At 41.3% G+C, this 22,231-nt stretch overlaps 1 protein-coding gene across 1 annotated transcript; it reads right to left on the reverse strand.

The window, feature by feature from the left end:
• Nucleotides 1-362: 362 nt before the first annotated feature.
• On the reverse strand, nucleotides 363-15,077 carry LOC122541487 (zinc-binding protein A33-like). Its single transcript, XM_043678297.2, has 6 exons — nucleotides 14,649-15,077; nucleotides 9,012-9,107; nucleotides 8,229-8,462; nucleotides 6,373-6,395; nucleotides 6,164-6,279; nucleotides 363-1,738 (listed from the first exon to the last, which is right to left on the reverse strand). The coding sequence occupies exons 1-6, from the start codon at nucleotides 15,021-15,023 to the stop codon at nucleotides 1,161-1,163; spliced, it is 1,422 nt and encodes a 473-aa protein (XP_043534232.2). The 5' UTR covers nucleotides 15,024-15,077; the 3' UTR covers nucleotides 363-1,160.
• Between the last annotated feature and the right edge of the window lie 7,154 nt (nucleotides 15,078-22,231).

Here is a 22,231-nt window from a genome sequence, read left to right on the forward strand (position 1 = left end):
CTCTGACCAGTAATGCAACTCCTCCACCTCTTCTATGTCCCTCTCTGTCCCGCCTGAAGAATCGAGATCCTGGGATATTGAGTTGCCAATCATGCTCTTCCCTCAACCAAGTCTCAGTGATAGCAATAGCATCATACTCCCAGGTACTAATCCAAGCCCCAAGTCCAACTGCCTTACCTACTATACTTTGTGCACTAAAACAAATGCACCTCAGACCACCAGTCTCTCTGCATCCTCTGCTTCCTGCCTACTCTTCCCCTTATTTACGCTGACTTCATTATCTAGTACCTTACAGGCTCCTCCAAAGTGTGAGATTCCAGAGAATCACTTGCTGAAGGATAGGAATAGAACCAATACTTGAACAATTTTATAGCAATTTATTTGCAAAATTATACACACACTACCTGACACAAAAGTTCCAGTTTCAGTTTGTGTCCATATGTACATTTGAGAAAATACCAGAAGAATAAAATTCACTTTAAAAGGGACAGTACTGACCCACTGCATCAAAAAACAAAAGAGGACTTTCAAAACAATTTGTATCTCAGCAAAATGGCGTTTCCAGGATTAATGAGACAGTCTGGTGCTCCTTATGCCCACCAGTCACTGAAGGCCTGATGTATACCCATGGACATCATGTGCCCGATCTCCAGGGACACCCGGGCACTGACCCAGCCAAGGAAGAGAGTCAGACAGTCAGAACCAACATCCCCCTCGATTGCCCACTGCCTGCACCCTGTTGAGGGTCACTTTGGCCAGGCCCATGAGGGTTCAGGCCCAATCTGATTCAGGGCCCCGCTTCCCTCAGGCACCTGCTCACACGGTGACTCAGGGAAAAGCCCCATCCACAGAATGAGTCCCTATCCCCCACACCCATCCCCGGAACCAAAATCACAGACAGAGAAAGGGGGCCTCCCCCTTCCCCCCACTAAGTGACCCCGTGTGTGAGATCTTCCCCTCCTCCCCACAAAGTGATCCAGTGTGTGGGATCTTCCCATTCCCTCACCCAGTCTGTGTGATCTTCCCATTCCCCCACCAAATGATCCAGTGTGTGGGATCTTCCCATTCCCCCACCCAGTCACCCAATGTGTGGAATCTTCCCATTTTCCCACCAGTGACCCAGTGTGTGGGATCTTCCCCTTCCTCCCACAGAGAGGTCTTTATTTGGATGAAGCGATGAATCCCTCATCCTCCTGGATTGTTACTCTCCGGGGACAGATTTTCAGAGGCTCTGTGTTTTTACCCCCATCAATGAGACCCGGACTGAAGTAAGGATAGAGTTTCTCAGTGAATGTCCCAGTGAAAGTGTAGATATGGTTCTTGTTCTCTGAGTTATAAAAGGACACCTTCCCTCCATCATAATCCAGATAGATTCGGATCTTTCTCGGACTCACATTCAGCTCTAAGTTTTTCCATGGTTCCTCACCAGCCCAGTATTTATTCCCCTCTCTCAGCACCAGGGCCCAGTATCCATTACCTGGATTCAGGTAGACATCCCCCTTCCTGTTGATGGATTCCTTAGCCACTCCCAAATTCCATCGAGTCTTATTCCCCACCTCCACCTCCCAGGAATGTTTCCCAGACATAAATCCCTCTGATCCTAGGACAAAGACAAGGAAATCAAATCTCTCCAGATTGTCAGGAAGTTGCTGCCGATTCCCAGTGTACCTCACGGTGCTCAGGTCCTCAGACAGGAGAAGGACAGGATGGGCTGTATTAGGGTCCAAGGTGACTGGAGCTGGGAACAGAAGGACACCGATAAAATGTTAGTCACACTCACTGTAACTCTCACAGTCGCTTAGTGACTGGGAACATCAACAATAACCCAGAATTAGAAATTCATCCCTGGGGAAAGAGTCAAACAGCACTCGGAGAAATGCGAAAAGACACACAGGGGAAGGTATTAGCCAAGGGAATAGACCCTGCAATGAGGCTGAGGAAACTCCGTTACATAGAGAGTGTGGCAGAGAGAAAAAGAGAGGGCATGCAACAGAGAAAGAGAAGAAAGTTGTAGAGAGGGAGAAATAGTGACAGTGACAGCGAGAGAATGTGAAGGAGTGTAACAGAAAGAAAGAGTGGCTTTGTGAGAGTGTGTGACAGAAAGAAAAAGACAGAATGACAGAGAAAGAGAGAGAGAGATAGGGCAGGAAATAGGGCAGGACAGGTAACTGATGTGGCTGTGAGGGAGCATTTTGGGACCATAGTTCTATTAATTTTTAAATGGTTATGGAGAGGGATAAAACTGGTCCACAGGTTCAAGTTGTAAATTGAATTCTAAGGTGAATTCTGATGGAATTTGAAAAAAGCTTGCAGGAGTTGATTGGAGTAACTTGTTTGAGGCAAAGGAACATCTGGCAAGTGGGAGGCCTTTAGAAGTGAGATAACTAGAGATCAAGGTCTATATGATCCTGTGAGGGTGGAAGGAAAGTTTGACAGGAATAGGGAACCTGGAAGACAGGAGATATTGTAGATTTGACCAGAAAAAAAAGGTGATATGGCTCATGTACAGGAGGCTTGGATCAAGGGAATCCCTGAAGGTATAGAGGGGATACAGGAGTTTACTGAAGACGGAAAACAAGAGGGCAAAAAAAGGGTATGAGGTGGCCTTGGCTGAGAAGATTAGGGTGAATCCAAAGAGGTACTTTAAGTATATTGAAGGAAAAAGAATAGCTAGAGAGAGAATAGGACACCTCAAGGACCAAAATGGGCATGTATGTGTAGAACTGCAGGAGATGAGTAAGGTTCCTCAATGAATATTTCTCCCCTGTGTTTACCATGGAGAAAGACAAGACAACTTGGGAACTTGGGGAAGTTAGTGGTCATATCTTGGGGACAGTCCATATTACAGTTGGGGAAGTGTTAGATTTATTGGAATGCATGAAGATGGATAAATCTCCTGGTCCTGACCAAACATATCCAAGAACACTGCAAGAGGCTAGAGAAGAAATTGTGGGGGCCCTGGCTGATATTTTTGCATCATTGTTAGCCATGGGTGAGGTCCCAGAAGACTGGAGGGTAGCAAATGTTTTTACCCTTATTCAAGAAAGGCTGTGAAGAAAAACTTGGGAACTATGGAGTATTAAGCTTAACATCTGAGTTAGATAAGTTACTTGAGAAGATTCTGAGAACTAATATATGCATGCATTTGGAAAGACAGGGTTTGATTAGGAATTGACAACATGGCTTTGTGTATGGGAGATCGTGCCTCACAAATTTGTTAGAGTTCTTTGATGAAGTGATCAGTAAGGTTGATGAGGGCAGGGCAGTAGGCCTAGTCTATATGGATTGCTGAAAGCATTTGATAAGGTTCCATGTGGTATGTTCTGGAATGTTAGATTGCATGGGATCCAGAGGGAGTTGGCAAATTGGATACACAATTTGCTTGATGGTGGGAAGCAGAGGGTAATAGTGGATGGATACTTATAGGACTGGAGGCCTGTGACTAGTGGAGTGCCTCAGGGTCGGTGCTAGGCCCATTGCTGTTTGTTATCTATATCAATGATTTGGATGAGAAGATACAAGGCAGTAAGTTTGCTGCTGACACTAAAATAGGTGGTATTGTGGACAGCGAGGAAGGATATCAGAAATTGTAGCAGGACCTTGATCAGCTGGGGAAGTGGACTGAGAAGTAGCAAATGGAGTAAATATAGATAAGCATGAGGTATTATATTTTGGAATGTCAAATCAAGGTAGGAGATTCATGGTGAATGATAGGGCTTTAAGAAAAGTAGTGAATCAGAGGCACCTTGGAGTTCAGGTACACAGCTCTCTGAAAATGGAGTCATAGGTAGACAGGGCCTTGAAGAAGGCTTTTAGTGAGGCTGCACTTGGTGAGGGGCACTTTGTCCAAATGCCTTTCAAATGTTGTTAACGTACCTGCCTCAACCACTTCCGCTGACAGCTCATACCTTATGTGTACCACTCTCTATGTAAAAATGTTGCCCCTCAGGTTCCCTTTTATACTTTGGTCACTTTGCTGTATGAAGCATGTTATTAAACTGGAAAGAATACAGAAGAAATTTACAAGGATGTTGCCAGGGCTGAATGGCCTGAGTTACAGGGAGAGGTTGGACAAGTGAAGATTTCTTTGCTTTAGAGCATAGGTGACTAATAGAAGGGTATAAGAACATGAAATGGCATGGATAAGATGAATGCACTGAGTCTTTTTCCCAGGATTGAGAAATTGAAGACAAAAGGGCATCAGTTTAAGGTTAGATGGGTAAGTATATAAGGGAACCTGAGGGGTAACTTTTTTACATGGAAGATGGCATGCATAAGGAATGAACTACCAGCAGATGTGGTTGGGGAAGGTACCTTAACAACATTTGAAAGGCATTTAGTCAAATATATGGATAGGAAATGTTTAGAAGGATATGGGCCAAGTGCAGAGAGATGAGGTTACCATAGAAGGACATTTTGGTCAGCATGGAACAGTTTGGACTCAAGGGCCTGTAGGACTCAATGACTCTATGGCTCTATAGATTGTGACAGAATTTCACATAGAGGATGCGTCAGAAATAGAGGGAGCGACAGACTGTGTGACAGAATGTATGACAAAGAGAAGAGTAGAGAATGCGTGACAGAGAGAGAAAGGAAGCAAGCTATATAGAAAGAAAGTGACCGAAAGATGCAGTGACCAGGAAAGAGAAAATTACAGAGAAAGAGAGGAGCAGAGAGAGGAAGAGAGAGAGAGTGACAGAGAAAGTGTGTGACAGAGAGTGACATTATGAGAGAAAGTAACAGTGTGAGAGAGTCAGAGAGGGAGAAAAAGTGACAGATAAAGAGAGTAACAGAGAGAGAGGGAGATATAAATTGTGACAGAAAGTTGTGCCATAAAGAGGGGGAGTGACAAAAAAAGTGTTTGTGTGTATGTGTGACAAAGAAAGAGTGGGGGTGTGACAGAAAGAGTGCAACTGAGACAGGGAGAGAGTTGGATTGATAACGTGTGACAGAGAGAGGATGTGATAAAGAGCATGTGACAGTATGAGTGTGACAGAGAGAAATGAGAGACAGAGAAAAGGGAATGGGAGGCAGAGAATAAGTGATTGATTGGCAGGGAGAGAAAGAGAGAGAGAGAGACAGAGGGGGAGAGATTGTGCGTAATGGACAGCGAGAGAGACTGCATATGATAGAGAGAAGATAAAGAGAGACGATGTGTGTGACAAAAAGAAAGAGAGGGAGAGACAGTGTGTGTGAGAAAGAGAGAGAGAGAGAAGATGAAGTGTGTGAGAGAAGGAGTGGGTGTGTGTGACAGGGAGACACGGTGTGTGTGTGACAGACAGACAGACAGCGAGTATGGCAAAAGAGAGAGAAATGGTGTGTGTGACGCAGACAGAGAGAAACGTTGTATGTGAGGGAAGGAGTGGATGTGTGTGACAGGGAGAGGGACTTGCAGACTGGCCCAGCTCTGGAAGTTGTCCACCCCAACAAGGCCTTTTATCTTGAAGCTGTAGCCACTGACATCAGTTTAAGGGAAGTCCTTCTGTTGGAAACAAACATTCATTTGTGACTAGTAACCCTTGTGTCCAGAGTCCAAGCAAATATGGAGAAGGGATTTTCCATCAGTGAGGGACCTGTTAGACTGTGAAATATTTCATTGTTTACTCTGGCACTCAGTCTCTGATATTACTGACCATTGCAATCCAATCTGACTGTTGTTAGACAAAACAATCAAAGAAAGAACAAGATCTTGTGTCAGAATAACCAGATGGACTTTATCGCTAAGTGGGAGAAACATTAGGATAAACAATAGATGATCCTAAACTCACAGCTAATCTCAACTATCCAGGAGATCATCACATTTGACATATGCAGGGTGACTGTGAAACTGAGGTAGGATTCAGGACAGAACCTATCCTGAGACATGACATATTTATGTTGGTGGCTATAGTTTTGTGGAAGATGGATAAAGACAAACATAAAATGTTGGATCAATGATCCACAAAGGGAGATTGAAGAAGCAATGTCCTTTTGCAATACTAGAAGTGTCCAGTAGGTGGCGCAGGTCACTGGGACGCTGTGATCAGTCAATTCTGTATTTTCCCAGAAAATTAACTGCAATGAAATCTCATCAGTTACAAATACAATTAAATAGTTATTAGCTCAGTTCTACTCTTTATTGTGAAAGTTGTTGAAAAGCTAGTGTCAGGAAGCTCACACCCACCTGTATTAATCACTGTCAGCATCTTTTCCCACACTCTGTACTGCAGGGAGCCGATGTACTTGCCCACATTTATTAAAGGGTAAAAATTCTGTGGCTCTGGGAGAGTTTGCTTCACTCTGAAACAGGAGATAAAGGTCAGTGTTGGGTCATTCCAGGGTGGGAGAGGGATATGTTTCAAATAAAAATCAAATCAAGGATGTAAATTTTACCTTTGCTGTGTTTCTGGAAATTTCTGTGGAACAAGAACAATTTAAATTGTTTGTGTTTAGAGAACATTTTATCACAAAAAGTCCCAGACTGGATTCCCCAAAACATGAACATTTTAAATTCAGGAAGTTATTGAACTGTTTGTTCCTGACATCACTGGACTGAGTTATTCCACAATATTATAAATAACTCAACCTTACTGCACAGAACAACTTATGGTAACTCCACATGGATGTCAAATTGCTGGAATTAGTTATTATTTACAAGAGTTGTAATCTGCATATGTCCTGGAGGCAAATGTTTCTGGGAATCTATACCAGGGTTGTCCAATAGAAATCACTGTCTCTCCCAGAAAGAGGTGAAGCATCCTTGTTAGTTTTATGTTCGGCATTGGGACTCTACAAACTGCCTTTGAAAGTTTGTCAGCATCTTTTTATATATATCTTAATGTACATACAATGTTACTGAAGCATTTCAGTTCTGTACAGTAACATATGGAGAAACAAACAAGCATTGGAGTGTCACTTTATCCAGCAAACAAACCAAAGGCATTTCCTACTTGTACAAGACTATATCTGTCTGTATCTGAGGCACGGAGTGGGGGAGAGGTGGAATACAACAACATCAACAAAAAGAGCTTAGATGGTGGTTTTTCTTCACTGCTCCTTGGTGGCAGTTTCCCCAAACTTTAGTACATCCCTCAGTCTGTAGTCCTGAATCTTAGAACATACCTGTCTGCAACTTCTGGACAGCGTTACTTCCTTGCTCTGGAAAACCAACAAGTTTCAACAGACTAACGACTATTTCTACAAATAAAATATATTTTTGAAATAAAGAAAAGAGGTTTCTCTGTCTGCTGGAACTGTTGGGAGAGTAAGTCTCCAACATTTGTTTATTCTCAATATGCGAAGAACCAAACTGCTTTATTGACAATGTATGTATATAAAGGGTTTTCATTAATAAAGTATATTTCCAAAATATTAAGAAAAAGATGAAGTGAAAAGATCCCAAGACACATTTCCAAGAGGTGCCCTGGAGTTCTCCCAGTTTCCTGGTCAACTCAGCCAACACTATTAACACAGATTAGTCAGCATTTCAAAACACAAGACAGAATTAACAAAATCAACTTCTCAGGGCTCACTGAATTTAGTGGGAATTGTGTAAAATCAAATTGACTCTGATATAAATAGTTGTCATGTGGAGACACACCTCTCCCATTGTCTGAACATTTAATGCTCTAACTGCTGGGAGAGAGCTCTACCTGTTTGGGAGAACTCTCTCTACTGGACAGAATTATTACAGTTCCAGTGAGGAAGGAGTCTAGCATTGTAAACATGATACAGCCTGGTTGGAAACTGGACTGTAGTTCCCAATCTCTGAACATTTAACTATTTACCTGCTGGGAGAAAGCTCGATCTCTCTATGTATCTGACCCTGTGAAGAGTTTTCTCTCCTGGACAGAATCATTCCTGTTCCAGCCAGGGCCACTGTAAACATGGTACAGCCTGGCTGAGGTTCCCAGTGTCTGACCAGCAGCTGGACTGGAAATGTACCCTCAGAGGAGAATGGTCTGACCATCCTGAGGGTTTTTCACTCTTTATGAAGCTGTTTTTCCTCATTGTTTATTAAAATATTCCCTTGTAATATTTCTCTGCAGTGGACACACTCCAGATTGTGTCATTTCTATGTTAAAGATAGCCATTTGTGTTCTTGAGCATGACACAGAGAAAACGCAATTGTCACGGGTCATTTGTGTGCTGTTACATGGTGAGGCTTATATTCTAAATTTCAATGATAGAATCCACAAACTCTTCAAGACAATCTAACAATAAAGGCAGAGGAGGGAAAAAAAAGTTACTGTTAAAAATATGATGCTGTCTTGTTCCCTCAGTTGTTGTTCAATATCCTGAACAATGGCTGAAAGTGATGAGATTTCCTCCATTGTCTTCTCAATCCTTTCTTTCATCTCCTGACTATTTCTCTCTTTCTCCAATTTCAGACTTTCCAACACAATCCTCTCTTCCTCATGAAGAAGCTGGTGAAGTTTTTCAAATTCAGTTTTAATCTGTTTCGCCAACTTTACACCTTGGTCCTTTGGGAAATAATCAGATTGAACAAAAACAAATGAGGAGATTGAAAATGTTGTTCAACCTGAGCAGTTCTGTTCATAGCAGTGAATTTTCGAATAACAACATTCCCAATCTGGTTTATTCACAATCCTGATAATGTGTAGATATACATATAACAATTTTGTGAAGTGATTTATTCCATCAGGCAGTGAGATCCAGTTAATAAAATGGATTTAATCGAAGTTAGAATATCAGGTGATAATTTATTTAAAAGAGGGAACTCTAACTCAAGTGCCTGAATTCCCCATTGGATTTGTTGGTGATTATCTTGTTTTTCAAACCCTGAGTTTTGAGCTCCTTGTCAAATAGAAACATTGTCTCTGTATCAACATTTTCAAATTCTGTTATAATTTTACAGAATTCAATCAGGTGAGCCTATTTTCTCTTTTGCAATTCTCAGATCCTGTTTAATTCAAGCAATTTATAATATGGAGACTGGATCTCTCCACAATATAATTCTGAATGGCCGCAATTATGTACAAAACATAGAACAAAGTAAGAAAAAAAGCTACCTGAATGTGGGACAATGTTCTCTCATAATCACTTTTTGCAGCTTCACATTCCTTCTTCTTGTCCTGAATTGGCTTCAGGGAAGTTTGCAGCTCATTCTAAACAAAATTGTCAATTATTTAGTACAATTGCAGAAATACGTTCTGCCAAAATTAATCATCTGAACATTTTATTTCTGGAAAAACTTCTACCTCAGAGTTAGCAGTTTCTGAGGTAAATGTTCAGTGCGCTGGCTGGTGTAAAACTGACATTTTATCTATGCCCTTGTCCATCCAGATGGTAATGGCCCTGTGTTTCAAAGATATTGTCGAGGAAATGAGTGACACATATGGGATTGTCAGTGAGCATATTATCACTGCTTGATAGCATTGTTGGTAATTTGATAGACTGGCCAAGACAGACATGTTTACCTTCAGTGAGGGTTCAATTAGTAGGGTGGGGAGGCATTGCACAGATTTGGGATGATTGGGAGAGGGATTAGATTAAGTATGAGAAAAATGTTCAGTCAATTAGTGGCATTTGTCCATGTTACCATCGAGAATTTACACTCAGGCAAGAATAGATAAACCAGGACTGTTCCCTTTGGGGAAATCAAAGTGAGCTGTACAAAATTATGGGGGGGCCTTAGGAGAGTGGATGGACAGCACATAACTCCCTGAGCAGAGAATTCATTAATTGACTTAGTGGAATTGATGAAAGTATTTGAGGGGAATTGAGAAATCTTTTCACAAATGTGGGAGCCAGCCATTTGGATACAAAATTGGCTTGAAGGTAGAAGACAGAGGGCAGTGATAGAGAGTTGTTTTCCAAACTGGAGGCCTGTGACTAGCCACAGGGATTGGTGACAGGTCCACTGTTATTTGTTATTTATATAAATGATTTGAATGAGAATTTAGGAGGAATAGTAAATAATTTTGCAGATGACACCAAAATAGGTGGTGTGTGGGCAGTGAAGAAGATTATCTCAGAGTAAAATTGAACTTTGATTAGATGGGCCTTTGGGCTGAGGAATGGCAGAAGGAACTTAATTTAGATCAAAGCAAGGTATTGCATTTTGGTAAGACAAACCAGGACTTACACAATCACTGGTTAGACCTTGGGGGGTGTTACAGAACAAAGTGATCTCGGGGTACAGGTTCATCGCTCATTGAAAAAGTGAAGTCACAGGCAGAGAGCGTCTTGAAGAAAACTTTCAGAATGCTTCCTTTCATCGGTCAGATCACTCAGTACAGGAATTGGAATTTCTTGTTACAGCTGTATAGGATGTTGGTGAGGCACATTTGGAGTACTGTGTGCAGTTCCAGTCCCTCAACCATAGAAAGGAGTTGGTATGATCAGCAAGTTTGCAGATGACACAAAGATGGATGGAGTAGCAGAAAGCATTAGGGACTATCAGAGAATACAGGAGGATATAGATAGACTGGAGAGTTGGGCAGAAAAGTGGCAGATGTCTTTAAATCCAGACAAATATGTGGTGATGCATTTAGGCAAGTCTAATTCTAGAGCGAATTATACAATGAATGGAAGAGCCTTGGGAAACATTGATGGGCAGAGAGATCTGGGAGTGCAGGTCCATTGTACCCTGAAGGTTGCTGCACAGGTGGATAGAGTGGTCAAGAAGACATAGAATATGCTTGCCTTCATTGGACGAAGTATTGAGTGTAAGAGCTGGCAAGTCATATTAAAATTGTACAAGACATTGGTTCGGCTGCATTCAGAATACTGTGTACAGTTCCGGGCGTCACATTACCAAAAGGATATGGACACTTTGGAGGGGTGCAGAGAAGGTTTACGAGAATGTTACATGGTAGGGAAAGTGCTAGCTATGAAGAGAGGTTGAGTAGGTTAGGTGTATTTTCGCTAGAAAAAAGGAGATTGAGGGGGGACCTGATTGACGTTTACAAAATCATGAAGGGAATAGATAGGGTGGATAAAGACAAGCTTTTTCCCAGGGTGAAGGATTCAATAACGAGAGGTCATGCTTTCAAGGTGAGAGGTGGAAAGTTTAAGGGGATACACGCGGCAAGTACTTCACACAGAGGATGGTGGGCGTTTGGAGCGCGTTGCCAGCAGAGGTGGTAGAGGCAGGCATGGTAGATTCATTTAAGATGTGTCTGGACAGATGCATGAGTAGGTGGGGAGCAGAGGGATACAGATGCTTAGGAATTGACTGACAGGTTTAGACTGTACATTTAGATTGGCTCAGGCTTGGAGGGCCGAAGGGCCTGTTCCTGGGCTGTAAATGTTCTTTGTTCTTTGACATGATTAAACAGGAAAGATGCAGAAAATATTTATTAGGATGCCATCTGGGTGTGGAAGGTTTGAGTTAGAAGGTGAGGCTAGATAGGCTGGAAATTTTTTTTTCCCTGGAACAAAGGAGACTGGGGCTGACCTGATAGAGATCTATAAAATAAGAGGAAAGTAGCTAAAGTAGATAGTCCACAACCTTTCCCATTGCGGGGGAGTCTAAAACTAGAGTGTATAGGTTTAAAGTGAGAGGGGAGAGATACAAAGGGTCCAGAGGAACAACCTTTTCACACAGAGGATGATGAATGTATGGAATGGGATGCCAGAGGTAGTGGTGGAGATGAATAAAATGTTGTCATTTAAGAATCATTTGGGCAGTTACATGGATGGGATAGGTATGGAGGGATATGGACCAAACACAGACAAATGGGACTAGATTAATTGTGAAAACTGGGCAGCATGGACAAGTTGGGCCAAAGGGCCTGTTTCCATGCAGTAAATCTTTATGACTCTATGACACAGAAAGTTGAGGGTTTGGAATTCACTATCCATTGTGTGGGAGAGACAAAAACAATCATCACATTTTTAAAAATATTCCAAGGCTCGAGAACCGAAACTGGAAAGTGGGATCAGGACAGATAGTTCTGTATCAGCCAGTGCAGATACAATAGCCTGATCAGACACATTGGAGAAGAAGTAGGCCATTCAGCCCCTTGAGCCGGCTGTGCCATTCTAGATCAGGGCTGATCATCTACATCAGTGCTATTTTCCTGCATTATCCCATATCCCCTTGATGTCATCATTATCGTGATATCTCTGGATCTCTGTCTTGAATATACTCAGTGAATGAGCTTCCACAGGTCTCTAGGGTGAAGAATTCCAAAGATGCATCACCATCTGAATGGTCTCCCTCTGTGCTGTAAATTTCTGTGATTCTGTGGTTGTTGATGGTGTCCTCTGTCTCTGATTCATGGGGTTTCTTTTGAATTTAGTTCCCACATTTCCCTCATGTGCCTGACACCAGGCTCCCTGCACTAACAGTTCTGCTCAGAACTCGGTCACAGCAGGACACTCCCAGGAGGACAGCAGGACTCCAGCCTGGGAGTAGTCACTATCACAGCACACTTCTCCAAAGGGTTAACGAACAGTAAAGGGAGACAGCAGGTCCAGGGTTAATAGCCTGTCCAAGGGAGGCAGTTTTCTGAGGGGTAGGTCATGCCTCACAAGTTTTATTGAGTTCCTTGAGATGATGACTAAACAGATGGGTGAGGTTAAAGTGGTTGATATGGCATATATGGATTTCAGTAAAGTGTTTGATAAGGTTCCCCACAGTAGGCTTTTGCACAAAGTACAGAGGCATGGCATTGAGGGTGATTAGCTGTTTGGATCAGAATTGGCTGGCTGGAAAAAGACAGAGGGTGGTGGTTGATCGGAAATGTTCATCCTGGACTTCAGTTACTAGTGCTATACCGCAAGGATTGGTTTTGGGACCACCACTATTTGTCATTTGTATAAATGGCCTGGATGAGGGCATAGAAGGATGGGTTAGTAAATCTGCGGATGACACTGAAGTCAATGAAATTGCAGCAGTGCTGAAGGACATTGCAGGTTACGGGGGACATAGATACACTGCAGATCTGGGCTGAAAGGTGGCAAATGGAGTTTAATGTGGAAAAATGTGTGCTGATTCACTTTGGAAGGAGCAACGGGAATAAAGAGTTCTGGGCTAAAGGTAAGATTCTTGGTAGTGCAGATGAGCAGAGATCTTGGTGCCCATGTACATAGATCCCTGAAAGTTGCCACCCAGGTTGGTAGAGTTGTCAAGAAGGCATATAGCTTTTATTGGTAGAGGGACTGAGTTTCCGTGCCATGAGGTCATGCTGCAGCTGACCAAAACTCTGGTATGGCCGCACTTGGAATATTGTATATAGTTCTGGTCGCTGCATTATCAGAAGGATGTAGAAGCTTTGGAAAGGGTCCAGAGAAAATTTACTAGGATGTTGCTTGCTATGGAGTGAAGGCCTTATGAGGAAAGGCTGAGGCGACGTGAGGCTGTTTTTGTTAGAGAGAAGAAGGTTGAGAGGTGACTTAATTGAGGCATACAAGCTTACCAGAGGGTTAGATAAGATGGACAGTGAGAACTGTTTTCCTCAGATGGTGATGGCTATCATGAGAAGACATAACTTTAAATTGTGGCGTGATAGATTTCGGACAAATGTCAGAGGTAGTTTCTTTATTCAGAGAGTGGTCGGGGCACGGAGCGCACTGCCTGCAACAGTAGTAGACTCACCAAATTTAAGGGCATTTAAATGGTCATTGGAAAGGTATACAGAATAGTGTAGGAGAGATGGGCTTCAGGTTATTCCAAAGGTCAGTGCAACATCAAGGGCTGAAGGGCCTGTACTGTGCTCTAATGTTCTATGTTCTAATGTCACCTGATTTGACTGTGTCTAACTTTACATTGTAATATTTACATGATTGATGTTAGGATATTTTATTAAAGGCACTGGTTAAATATAAGTTTTCATTGTTGGTCTGAGATGATGTTTAGATGAAGGGAATCTTTCACCCTTGGTCCCTGGTTTCGAGGAAAGAAAGTGTCCATTGAAAGATTGAGTAATTATTGAAAGATGCAGTTGTGGAGAAAATATAGAGAACCACCAGGAGATGCAGAGAGTTCTTCAAGAAGTAGGTGTTTTATTTGCAAACAAAAAACCGTGACACTGGGAAAGCAGATTCTCGAATGCCCCTGAAACTCAGGGTCCATGGATTTTTATATTCTTTTGATCATGATTCTGTTAGCTTATCAGCATGTCCAACTATATTAATCAAAGTACCTCACTCTAGCTACACAATAAACCAGTGATTTTAGTTCCCATTATCTCTTTAGTTGTACATTCTAATTAATGTTATTCTAATGTCACGGTTAGATATTTATTGCTAACTCTGCGACAGTGATCTTTCCATTCCTGACTAACCTGTCATGATAGATATTTAGCTATTCCATCTGTTACAATAGTCTCCTGTCTCCAGCTGACTCTACTAACTATTAATTAGATATTTTAATGTCATGTCCCAAATACTTATTGTCCCAATCCTGTCATAATAACACTTAACAGAGAAACTTGCTTTATTACTTGTGTTATCTCATCATGCAATAGTGACCTTTCAGCCTTAACCTTACTCTGCTAATTGGTGTAAGAAAATTCCATTATGTTTATCCCATCCTGCCTTTCACAGATCACAAATTGCCAGTGGTCTTCATGCTTTAACCCTTCTCATGCTTTCATGTTCTTTATTTTCCATAATGCTCAAACCTGAATCTCTGAACGTTCCCTGTTCAGGATTCCATTCTCTGTTTCTGTATATTATTTTACTCAGTGTCTCCTCACCTTAAACTCTTCAGCAGCTTCTTCCATTGGTAGCATCTCATGGTTTTGATGACTTTTTGAAATCTGACAAATCACACAGATGAGCTCATTATCAGCTTTACAGAAAATTTTCAACTTCTCCTTGTGTCGGCTGCATTCCTGCTGCATTTCACCACCTCCACCGCTTTTCACAAATGTCTCCACGATGTTGGAGAGAATGCGGTGGGCTCTCAGGCTCATGGAGGAATTCTGCTTTCTACAGACAGGACAGCAGGCAGTGTCAGCTTTCTCCCAGTACTGGGTCACACAGGATCGACAGAAGCTGTGATCACAGTTGAGTAAGACAGGATCTTTATACAGATCATGGCAGACAGCACAGGAAAGATCAGCTTCCATTATGAAAGATTAATCACTGTACTCTGTGCTCGAAGTAAAATGGGGATCAGTGTTCAGTGAAATACTTTCAGTTTCATTTCCTGATTCCAGCAGCAACATTACAAAACAGATTTCAGAAAAAGGCAGGGCAAGGTAGGAAGATAAACAGATCACAGATAAACCAGATTGGTTCATTAATTTTTAACCAGAGAATCAGTCTGCCTCACTGGTCTGACTTTGTTTCTGGTCTGTAAAAAAATTAACATGTTTTTCTTAGGGAGGACGAAGACAGAGCAGCTAAAGTGTTCAGTATTAATTTAACTGTGTTCTCACTGGCTTCTGGTCACAGCAGGTGTGAGTGCAATTGAGGGGAATTATTACAGTTTAAATAAGACAACAGTTTCCTTTAACTGTAGAGCAGAGTATCAAAGTCTTTACTGCACAGTGTGATGTCAGTCTGTAAACATGATAAGAGGAATATTGGAGGGGTCTGAGTGAAGCCTGTTGTGATAGGAACTCTGGGGAAATCATGTGAGAAGTGTAGTGAGGCCTTTCTCAATGTCAAGAAATCACATTTTCCATCTGTGTTCCAGACTTTGAGTTGAGAATCTCGCTCAGGAGTGGCAAGATGTCTGTTAATTATTGTTTGTTATTGCCCTCATTAAATGTGAACCCTGCCTTATTAATATGCACTTTCATATTCTTCCACTAAACTAAGAATTCCTGACATGAAAATCAGAGTGGATTCTTGGGAACTCTCGCTCACCACTCGCTCCTCCAGACCGCCATCCTGGGCACCAATATCCCAGGGCATACTCTCAGGCAGCAGCTGCACACACCCCACTTCTACAGACATTGACATTCAATATGTGCTAGCCTCTCTACAACATCATGGCACAGCTCCCATCCACTTACAGTACGTGTTTTGGGTCACACCAGTAACTATCATTGGAATACTGCTGCCAGGATACTTTGCTCACGGAGGCAGGCACCCAGCTCGTGGTTTGAATCAGGCTCCCTCAGGGCTGTTTCCCAGCTCTCTCAGTGCACACTCACTCTGCACCTCCCTGGATGCTCACAGCATCCTTGCCTCACCCAGACATTTAGCACTCCGCTCCCTCAGACCCACTTTAAAGTTCACAGTCCTGCTGCCTTGCCTTACAATTTGATGCAGAGTTCCTTCAGCTCTCTCTGACTGAGACTTGGGAGGATCTCAGGAAATGTTCTCTGAGTGAACCAACTGTGCTTCAATTCCCATCTGGCATTTATGGAGTTACTAACACACAAATTAACAGAATTATTGAAATGCAGAAATTGAATTGTTCCAAGATTAGTGCAGTCATGTTCCCATTGAGGACTTTGGTGAGTAGGGATATTAAGTCCATGGGCTTGAGAGTTCAGAGGTCACCCTGAGTTCGAAACCAGAAATAAGAAGGCAGGGAAGAGAAGCTGACTACCTTTATCAAAGATTCCATTGTGTTTGGGGATTTTGTTACAGTAAACCTGCGTGATGATTGTAGAAATGGGTATATCTGCCTTCCAAGCAGTTGATCTGCATCTGTTTCCTTGCCATTGCAAAGTCTGAATTTTAATCTCAATCAGCAGGAAACACCCAATAAGAAATTACTTTGATCAGACATTTGCTCTTAAATACTTGAAGCTTTCATTTTGCAAAAAGGCATATGCATAAAATTATTCCCTATTTTTGATAATGACGTTTTTCCATGAACTGCGGCATGGAACTGGGGCACAATTACTTGAATTCTCTGAGAATTTTACTTTAATGTCAAATCCTGAACGGAGATTGTTTTATGCTTCAAAAAGTGACATACCGTTCTCTCAGGGAAACATTCAACAAGTCTGGCAGCTTCTGTAGAAGTAGGAAGAAAAGATTAACATTTCAGGTTTAACGGAAGTAAACTGGAACCTCCTGAGTTTTTCATTTTTATTTCAGATCGACTCTTTCCATTTTATCCTTTCAATATTGCAAATGGGGTTGATTTTGTGAAATACGGCTGAATTTTGAGTAAAATATAGTTGGACAAAGTGCACAAATATCCAAACAACATTCTTTTTTATACAGAATTGGTTGTTTTATTTTTCAATCTAAATGTGTATCAATATGAATGTGGAGTGGACAGACAGCCTCTCATGTTCCTGCTGTGTTTAAGGACCTAGATGCCTTAAAAGGCCAGTTACTGCAGGTGAGAGGATACCCTCTGTGACCATGGCTGATGAATCTGTTACACAACCCCCTGACTGAGGCAGAGAATAGGTACAATGCAGCCCATTCTTCAAACAGGGCCATGGAGGAAGCAGACACTATGGATCCTGAAATATGGTCCCACAGCTTGGACAGGTCTGGTGGGTACTTCAGTATACTCCAGACAGGATGTGCCATACAAACCTTCCATGTTGTACAATACATAACTGGAGCAGGCAATGAAGAAATATGATGGATGCTGAGGAACTGGGAGAGTGCGACCAATCGAGTTCTCGCTAGCAATCTACTTTTGGCTGTTCTCACTCAACTGTTCACGTTTTCGCAGTCGTATACCCCCAAAGCATTGGATTGTGTCATTGGTTTTTAATATTGTTAATATACTAAATTTAAACGTGATTGGAATTTGGTATTTTTTGGGGTTTAATTTAAAGTGATTGACCTAATTCAAATTTGTTTTTGTCTCAGGTAACTAGCTACACTAGCTGATGAACCGAAAGATTACATTGTATCTTGCTCAGAACACTTGGTTCTGCTAGTTTTCTTAAAGCTGGAAGTTTTTGTTGCAAACGTTTCGTCCCCTGGCTAGGCGACATCATCAGTGCTTGGGAGCCTCCTGCGAAGCGCTTCTTTGATGTTTCTTCCGGTGTTTATAGTGGTCTGTCCCTGCCGCTTCCGGTTGTCAGTTTCAGCTGTCCGCTGTCTGTCCCTGGACCCAATATACCAACCACTTCAGCGGACAGCTGAAACTGACAACCGGAAGCGGCAGGGACAGACCACTATAAACACCGGAGGAAACATCACAGAAGCGCTTCGCAGGAGGGTCCCAAGCACTGATGATGTCGCCTAGCCAGGGGACGAAACGTTTGCAACAAAAACTTCCAGCTCGGCGAACAGAACCACAACAACGAGCACCCGAGCTACAAATCTTCGCACAAACTTTGAAGTTTTCTTAAAGGTACATAACAAAGTATCTTCATAACAAAGTATCAAGTTCCTAGGAGCGATAGCAGACAAGCTGTCCTGGACTTCCCACAGAGATGAAGGCAAGTCAAGAAGGCACAACAAACCTCTTCTTCCTCAGGCAGCTCAGGAAATTTGGCATGTCCAAAACGATTGTCATTAACGTTTACAAATGCACCATAGAAAGCATGCTGCCGTCCTGCATAACAGTTTGGTAGGTGACTGCTCTGCCCAGGACCATAAGAAACTACAGAAGGTTGGGTGCACAGTCCAAATTATCACAGAAGCCAACCTCCCATCCATTTGCACGTCTTGTTGACACAAAAAGGCTGCCAATATTATCAAAGACCCATCCCATCCCAGTAATGCTCTCCTACAATCTCTTCCTTCAGGCAGAAGATACAGAAGCGTGAACACATACACCAACAAGATGAAGAACAGCTTCTCCCCTGCAGTTATTAGACTGATAAATGGGCTGTCTAACTTCAAACAATGCTGATTTTGTGAATGTTGATCTTATGTAATGCACTTCCTGTGTAGTGCAACTTGTATGCCTTACTCTGTCTAAGTTTCTTTTTAAGTCCTTGCTTACTACGATCTGCTTGCACTGCTCACAAACAAAGCTTTTCACTGTACTAGGTTCACTTGACAATAAAGGAGGAGAAAGTGACTTGACAATAAATTAAAACAATCAATCAAATTTATTAAAGGAAAATAACTTGTCATTTTAAAATAAACTGTGGTTTATCAGGTTTTTTGGAAATTGATTAATTTTGGAGAAAATAGCTAAGCAAAAACTTCAAGCAGATAAGAGATAAGAGTAATTAATTAAGAAGAAAACATCACTTTGAATGGACTCAGTGGCCCTATGTTTTCTCGGCAACTCTCTCTGGACTTGTCTACATATCCAGCATTCAGAATTAGGAAATTGCAAGTCTCTCTCCTTAAGTCACTGCTTTTGTAAAAGTTCCTTGGAATTTGATAGATTTTCCAAATCGCAGCATTTCAATCTAACTGGGAAAATCTAAAGTAGTTGACAATGACAATATGGCAACAATTTGGCATTGCCAAGAGAAAAAAGTGAACATGAGAAAAATGAATATTCTTCTTTGTTTATACACCCATGACCAAACAGTGTTTTTTTAGAATGGTGTTCATTTATAGCCATCTTTGCTGCAGATGCTTGTCTTTTTGTTTTGTGTGTGTGTTTGTGTGTGTGTTTGTGTGTGTGCGTGTACGCGCACGTGTCTCATTAAGGAATTCTGGATCATAGTTTATGTGTTAACCAGAGTTTGTAGCTTGCCTCATGAATTAGTTTAGTTCATAATAAGTTGACTATTTTGAGTTCATTTAATAAGTTTGGTGGATGTTTCTTTTAATTTGGATAGTAGTACAAAGAAGCAATTGGCTATTTTGTTAATTGAACCAATATATTAACACGAATGGTGTGAGTAGTGGAGGAGTGGGGTTGGATTCTCAGCACATTCCCTCCCCTCACAAATATAACATCATAGAATTAAACTTTGATCCAAAACGCCACATAGGTTTTGCTTGGCCTCATTCTCATTTCAATAACTGATTGTGGTCAAGTAGAGAGCTTACTATTTACATTTAACTGAAACTCTCCAGTGGGCATCTGATATCAATTGTGAAGCAACTTTCCCCAGTTCAACGTGGAGCTAACACAATGATTAACATTGTTATCTAAGGTTAAAGTTCCTTTATTGGGGACATGTATTTGGAGTCAGATTTGATGCAAACAGTGCAATCTGATTGTACGTTTGTAGCTTATTAAAGAACTTTCGCACAGTTATTCTTTGCATGAAAACATTTAAAATGGTGGTGTCTGTGTTAAAGTTTTCAATGTTAAGCTAAGATGAATAGAATTCAAAGGAAGGCTAGATTGGTTTTCCAACAGAAGGGATGAGAATTATGGGATAGCTGAACACAGTATGGACAGGTTCAAAGTTCAAACCAATGATTCTGGTGATAAGTGCAACTAGGTGTGGCTGGATCTGTGGCAATCAGCTGGAATGGGAAATTGTATTAGATCTTGAATCATTCATGTGACAATTTGTCGGAATTTCTAGGATGTTAATACACAAATGTTTATGTATTCCTTTTCGTTATTACTTTAATACTGATGGAAGTGTTTGTGAACATGATTTGAACTGAAGAATCAATGGCCCCTTTGATCCCATTTATTAGAAAGAAAACAGAAACTTACAACAATGAGGCTGGACATTTCAAAGCCCTTTATTGATTAAAAATGTCATGAAGGATTCATGTTTAACTTTTTGAGGATTTGAGTTTTAAAGGATTGTGTAATCAATTTATTTCAGGTTCTATTGGCTGTTTTTTTGTTTCAAAGGTGAGTAATTGGTAGGTCACTTTGAACATTAGAATTTGTTTTAACAAGGCATTTATTGGAAAATCAGAATGTTTCAGCTAATTACTGGCCTACTTTGCAGGAGAAAACATGACTGTATTTTATGGTTATCTATTCTGAATAGTGTACTCCATGTGCTTGGAGATAATTTGATTTTCAATTGGGGAAAAGCATGCTGAGGAACAGTGACACAGCTCATCTCTCCATTTTTCTGAATACCCTTGTCATGTGCCCAGCATGAAACCTGAGTGTCCTCTTGAAGAGTGTCTGGAAGACTTTACGTGCCATGTCTCCTGATCAAGCTGTGTCTGTCAAGTTTCCAAAGTCAACTGCACGTATTGTATGACCTGTGTATGTGTACCTGAATGATAGATCTACAGACATTTGAACATTCCACCTTTTTTCCTTCAAGAATCAGCCAATATTGAGCAATTTTTTTTGTATACAAGTGAATGTCTGCAAAAGCAAATATGTTTTCATGGCTTCTAAAGTTTTTATTTAATTAGGTAAAGATTTTTATTTTCACATTAAAAAATGTTTTACATCAGATTCACATATTTGTTTTGCAATAATTTTTAAAAATATTTACTAAAACAATTTGATTGATGGACCTTATTGATGTCTATGATTGAGAAAGAACAAGCTTGGCTTTGCCATGATCTGGTTAAAACTTTCAAGTTGATGTTGGGAACCATGAAGTACCAGGATTAGAGATAGTCATAACAATGTTTACAGAAATAATTCACAGATTCATCGAATGAGTCTCATCGACTCAGACACTTTTCAGCACAGGAGACCATTCTGTCCATTGTGTTTGTGCTGGTCAACAGAGCTCTGACTGCGCTAAGCCCATTTTTCAGTTTTTGGCTATAATTCTACAGGTAATGCAATACAAGTGAATACCTAAATTCTGCTTAAACATTGAGAGTTTCTGACTCAGCTACACTTTCAAGCAGTGAATTCCAGACACTGATCATTCTCTGAGTGAAAAAGATTTATCCTCTACATTCCTCTCAGCCTTTTACCCCTAACCTCTAACCTCTAAAACTATACTCCGGTTATTGATCCCTCTTCTGATGTATTTAACTGCATTACCTGACATTTTCCAGGTTGAACTCTATTTTCTCTAAGGTGCACATTAACCAGTCCATAGATGTTATCCTGCAGTTCATAGTTATTCTCCTCATTGTTTACTACTCTACTAATTCTCACGTCATCTGAGAAGTTCTGGATCATACCCCTATATTAAAGTCCAAGTCATTAACGAACACCTTAACAGCAAAGGTCCCAGTAGTGACTCCTGGAATTCCATTGGAAACAGATATCCAGCTGCAGAAATAATCCTCTGCATCACCCTTTGCTTTGTGCCTCTTAACCAATTTTAGATTCAGAATGCCATTTTGCCTTGGATACCATGGGCTCTTACTTTCTTGATCAGCCTGCCACGAAGTACCTTATCAAAACCCTTAATAACATCCATGTAGACCACATCAAATGTGTTTCCCTCATCAACACTCGTGGTTATCTGTTGTCTTAACATTCCATTTGAAAATGACACCTGCATTGATGTTGTGTTCCTTCAGTCCTTCGCTGAAAATAGATAAAATGTGAAGGTCACAGCTCAGAATATCTTGCAGGTGACTGGGATGAAACTCC

The sequence above is a fragment of the Chiloscyllium plagiosum genome, unplaced genomic scaffold, assembly GCF_037043375.1.
Source record: "Chiloscyllium plagiosum isolate Xiang-an unplaced genomic scaffold, Cpla_swu_hap1 HiC_scaffold_35, whole genome shotgun sequence".
NCBI classification, from domain to species: domain Eukaryota; kingdom Metazoa; phylum Chordata; class Chondrichthyes; order Orectolobiformes; family Hemiscylliidae; genus Chiloscyllium; species Chiloscyllium plagiosum.

Excerpts from the sequence above, each read along its gene's own strand:
- LOC122541487 (XM_043678297.2), bottom strand. The coding sequence starts at position 15,023 with ATGGAAGCTGATCTTTCCTGTGCTGTCTGCCATGATCTGTATAAAGAT. Across the intron at positions 6,396-8,228 it reads ACAGCATCATATTTTTAACA|AAATTTCCAGAAACACAGCA; the intron begins GTAACTTTTTTT and ends CTTGTTCCACAG. Across the intron at positions 6,280-6,372 it reads TTTCCAGAAACACAGCAAAG|AGTGAAGCAAACTCTCCCAG; the intron begins GTAAAATTTACA and ends CTCCTGTTTCAG.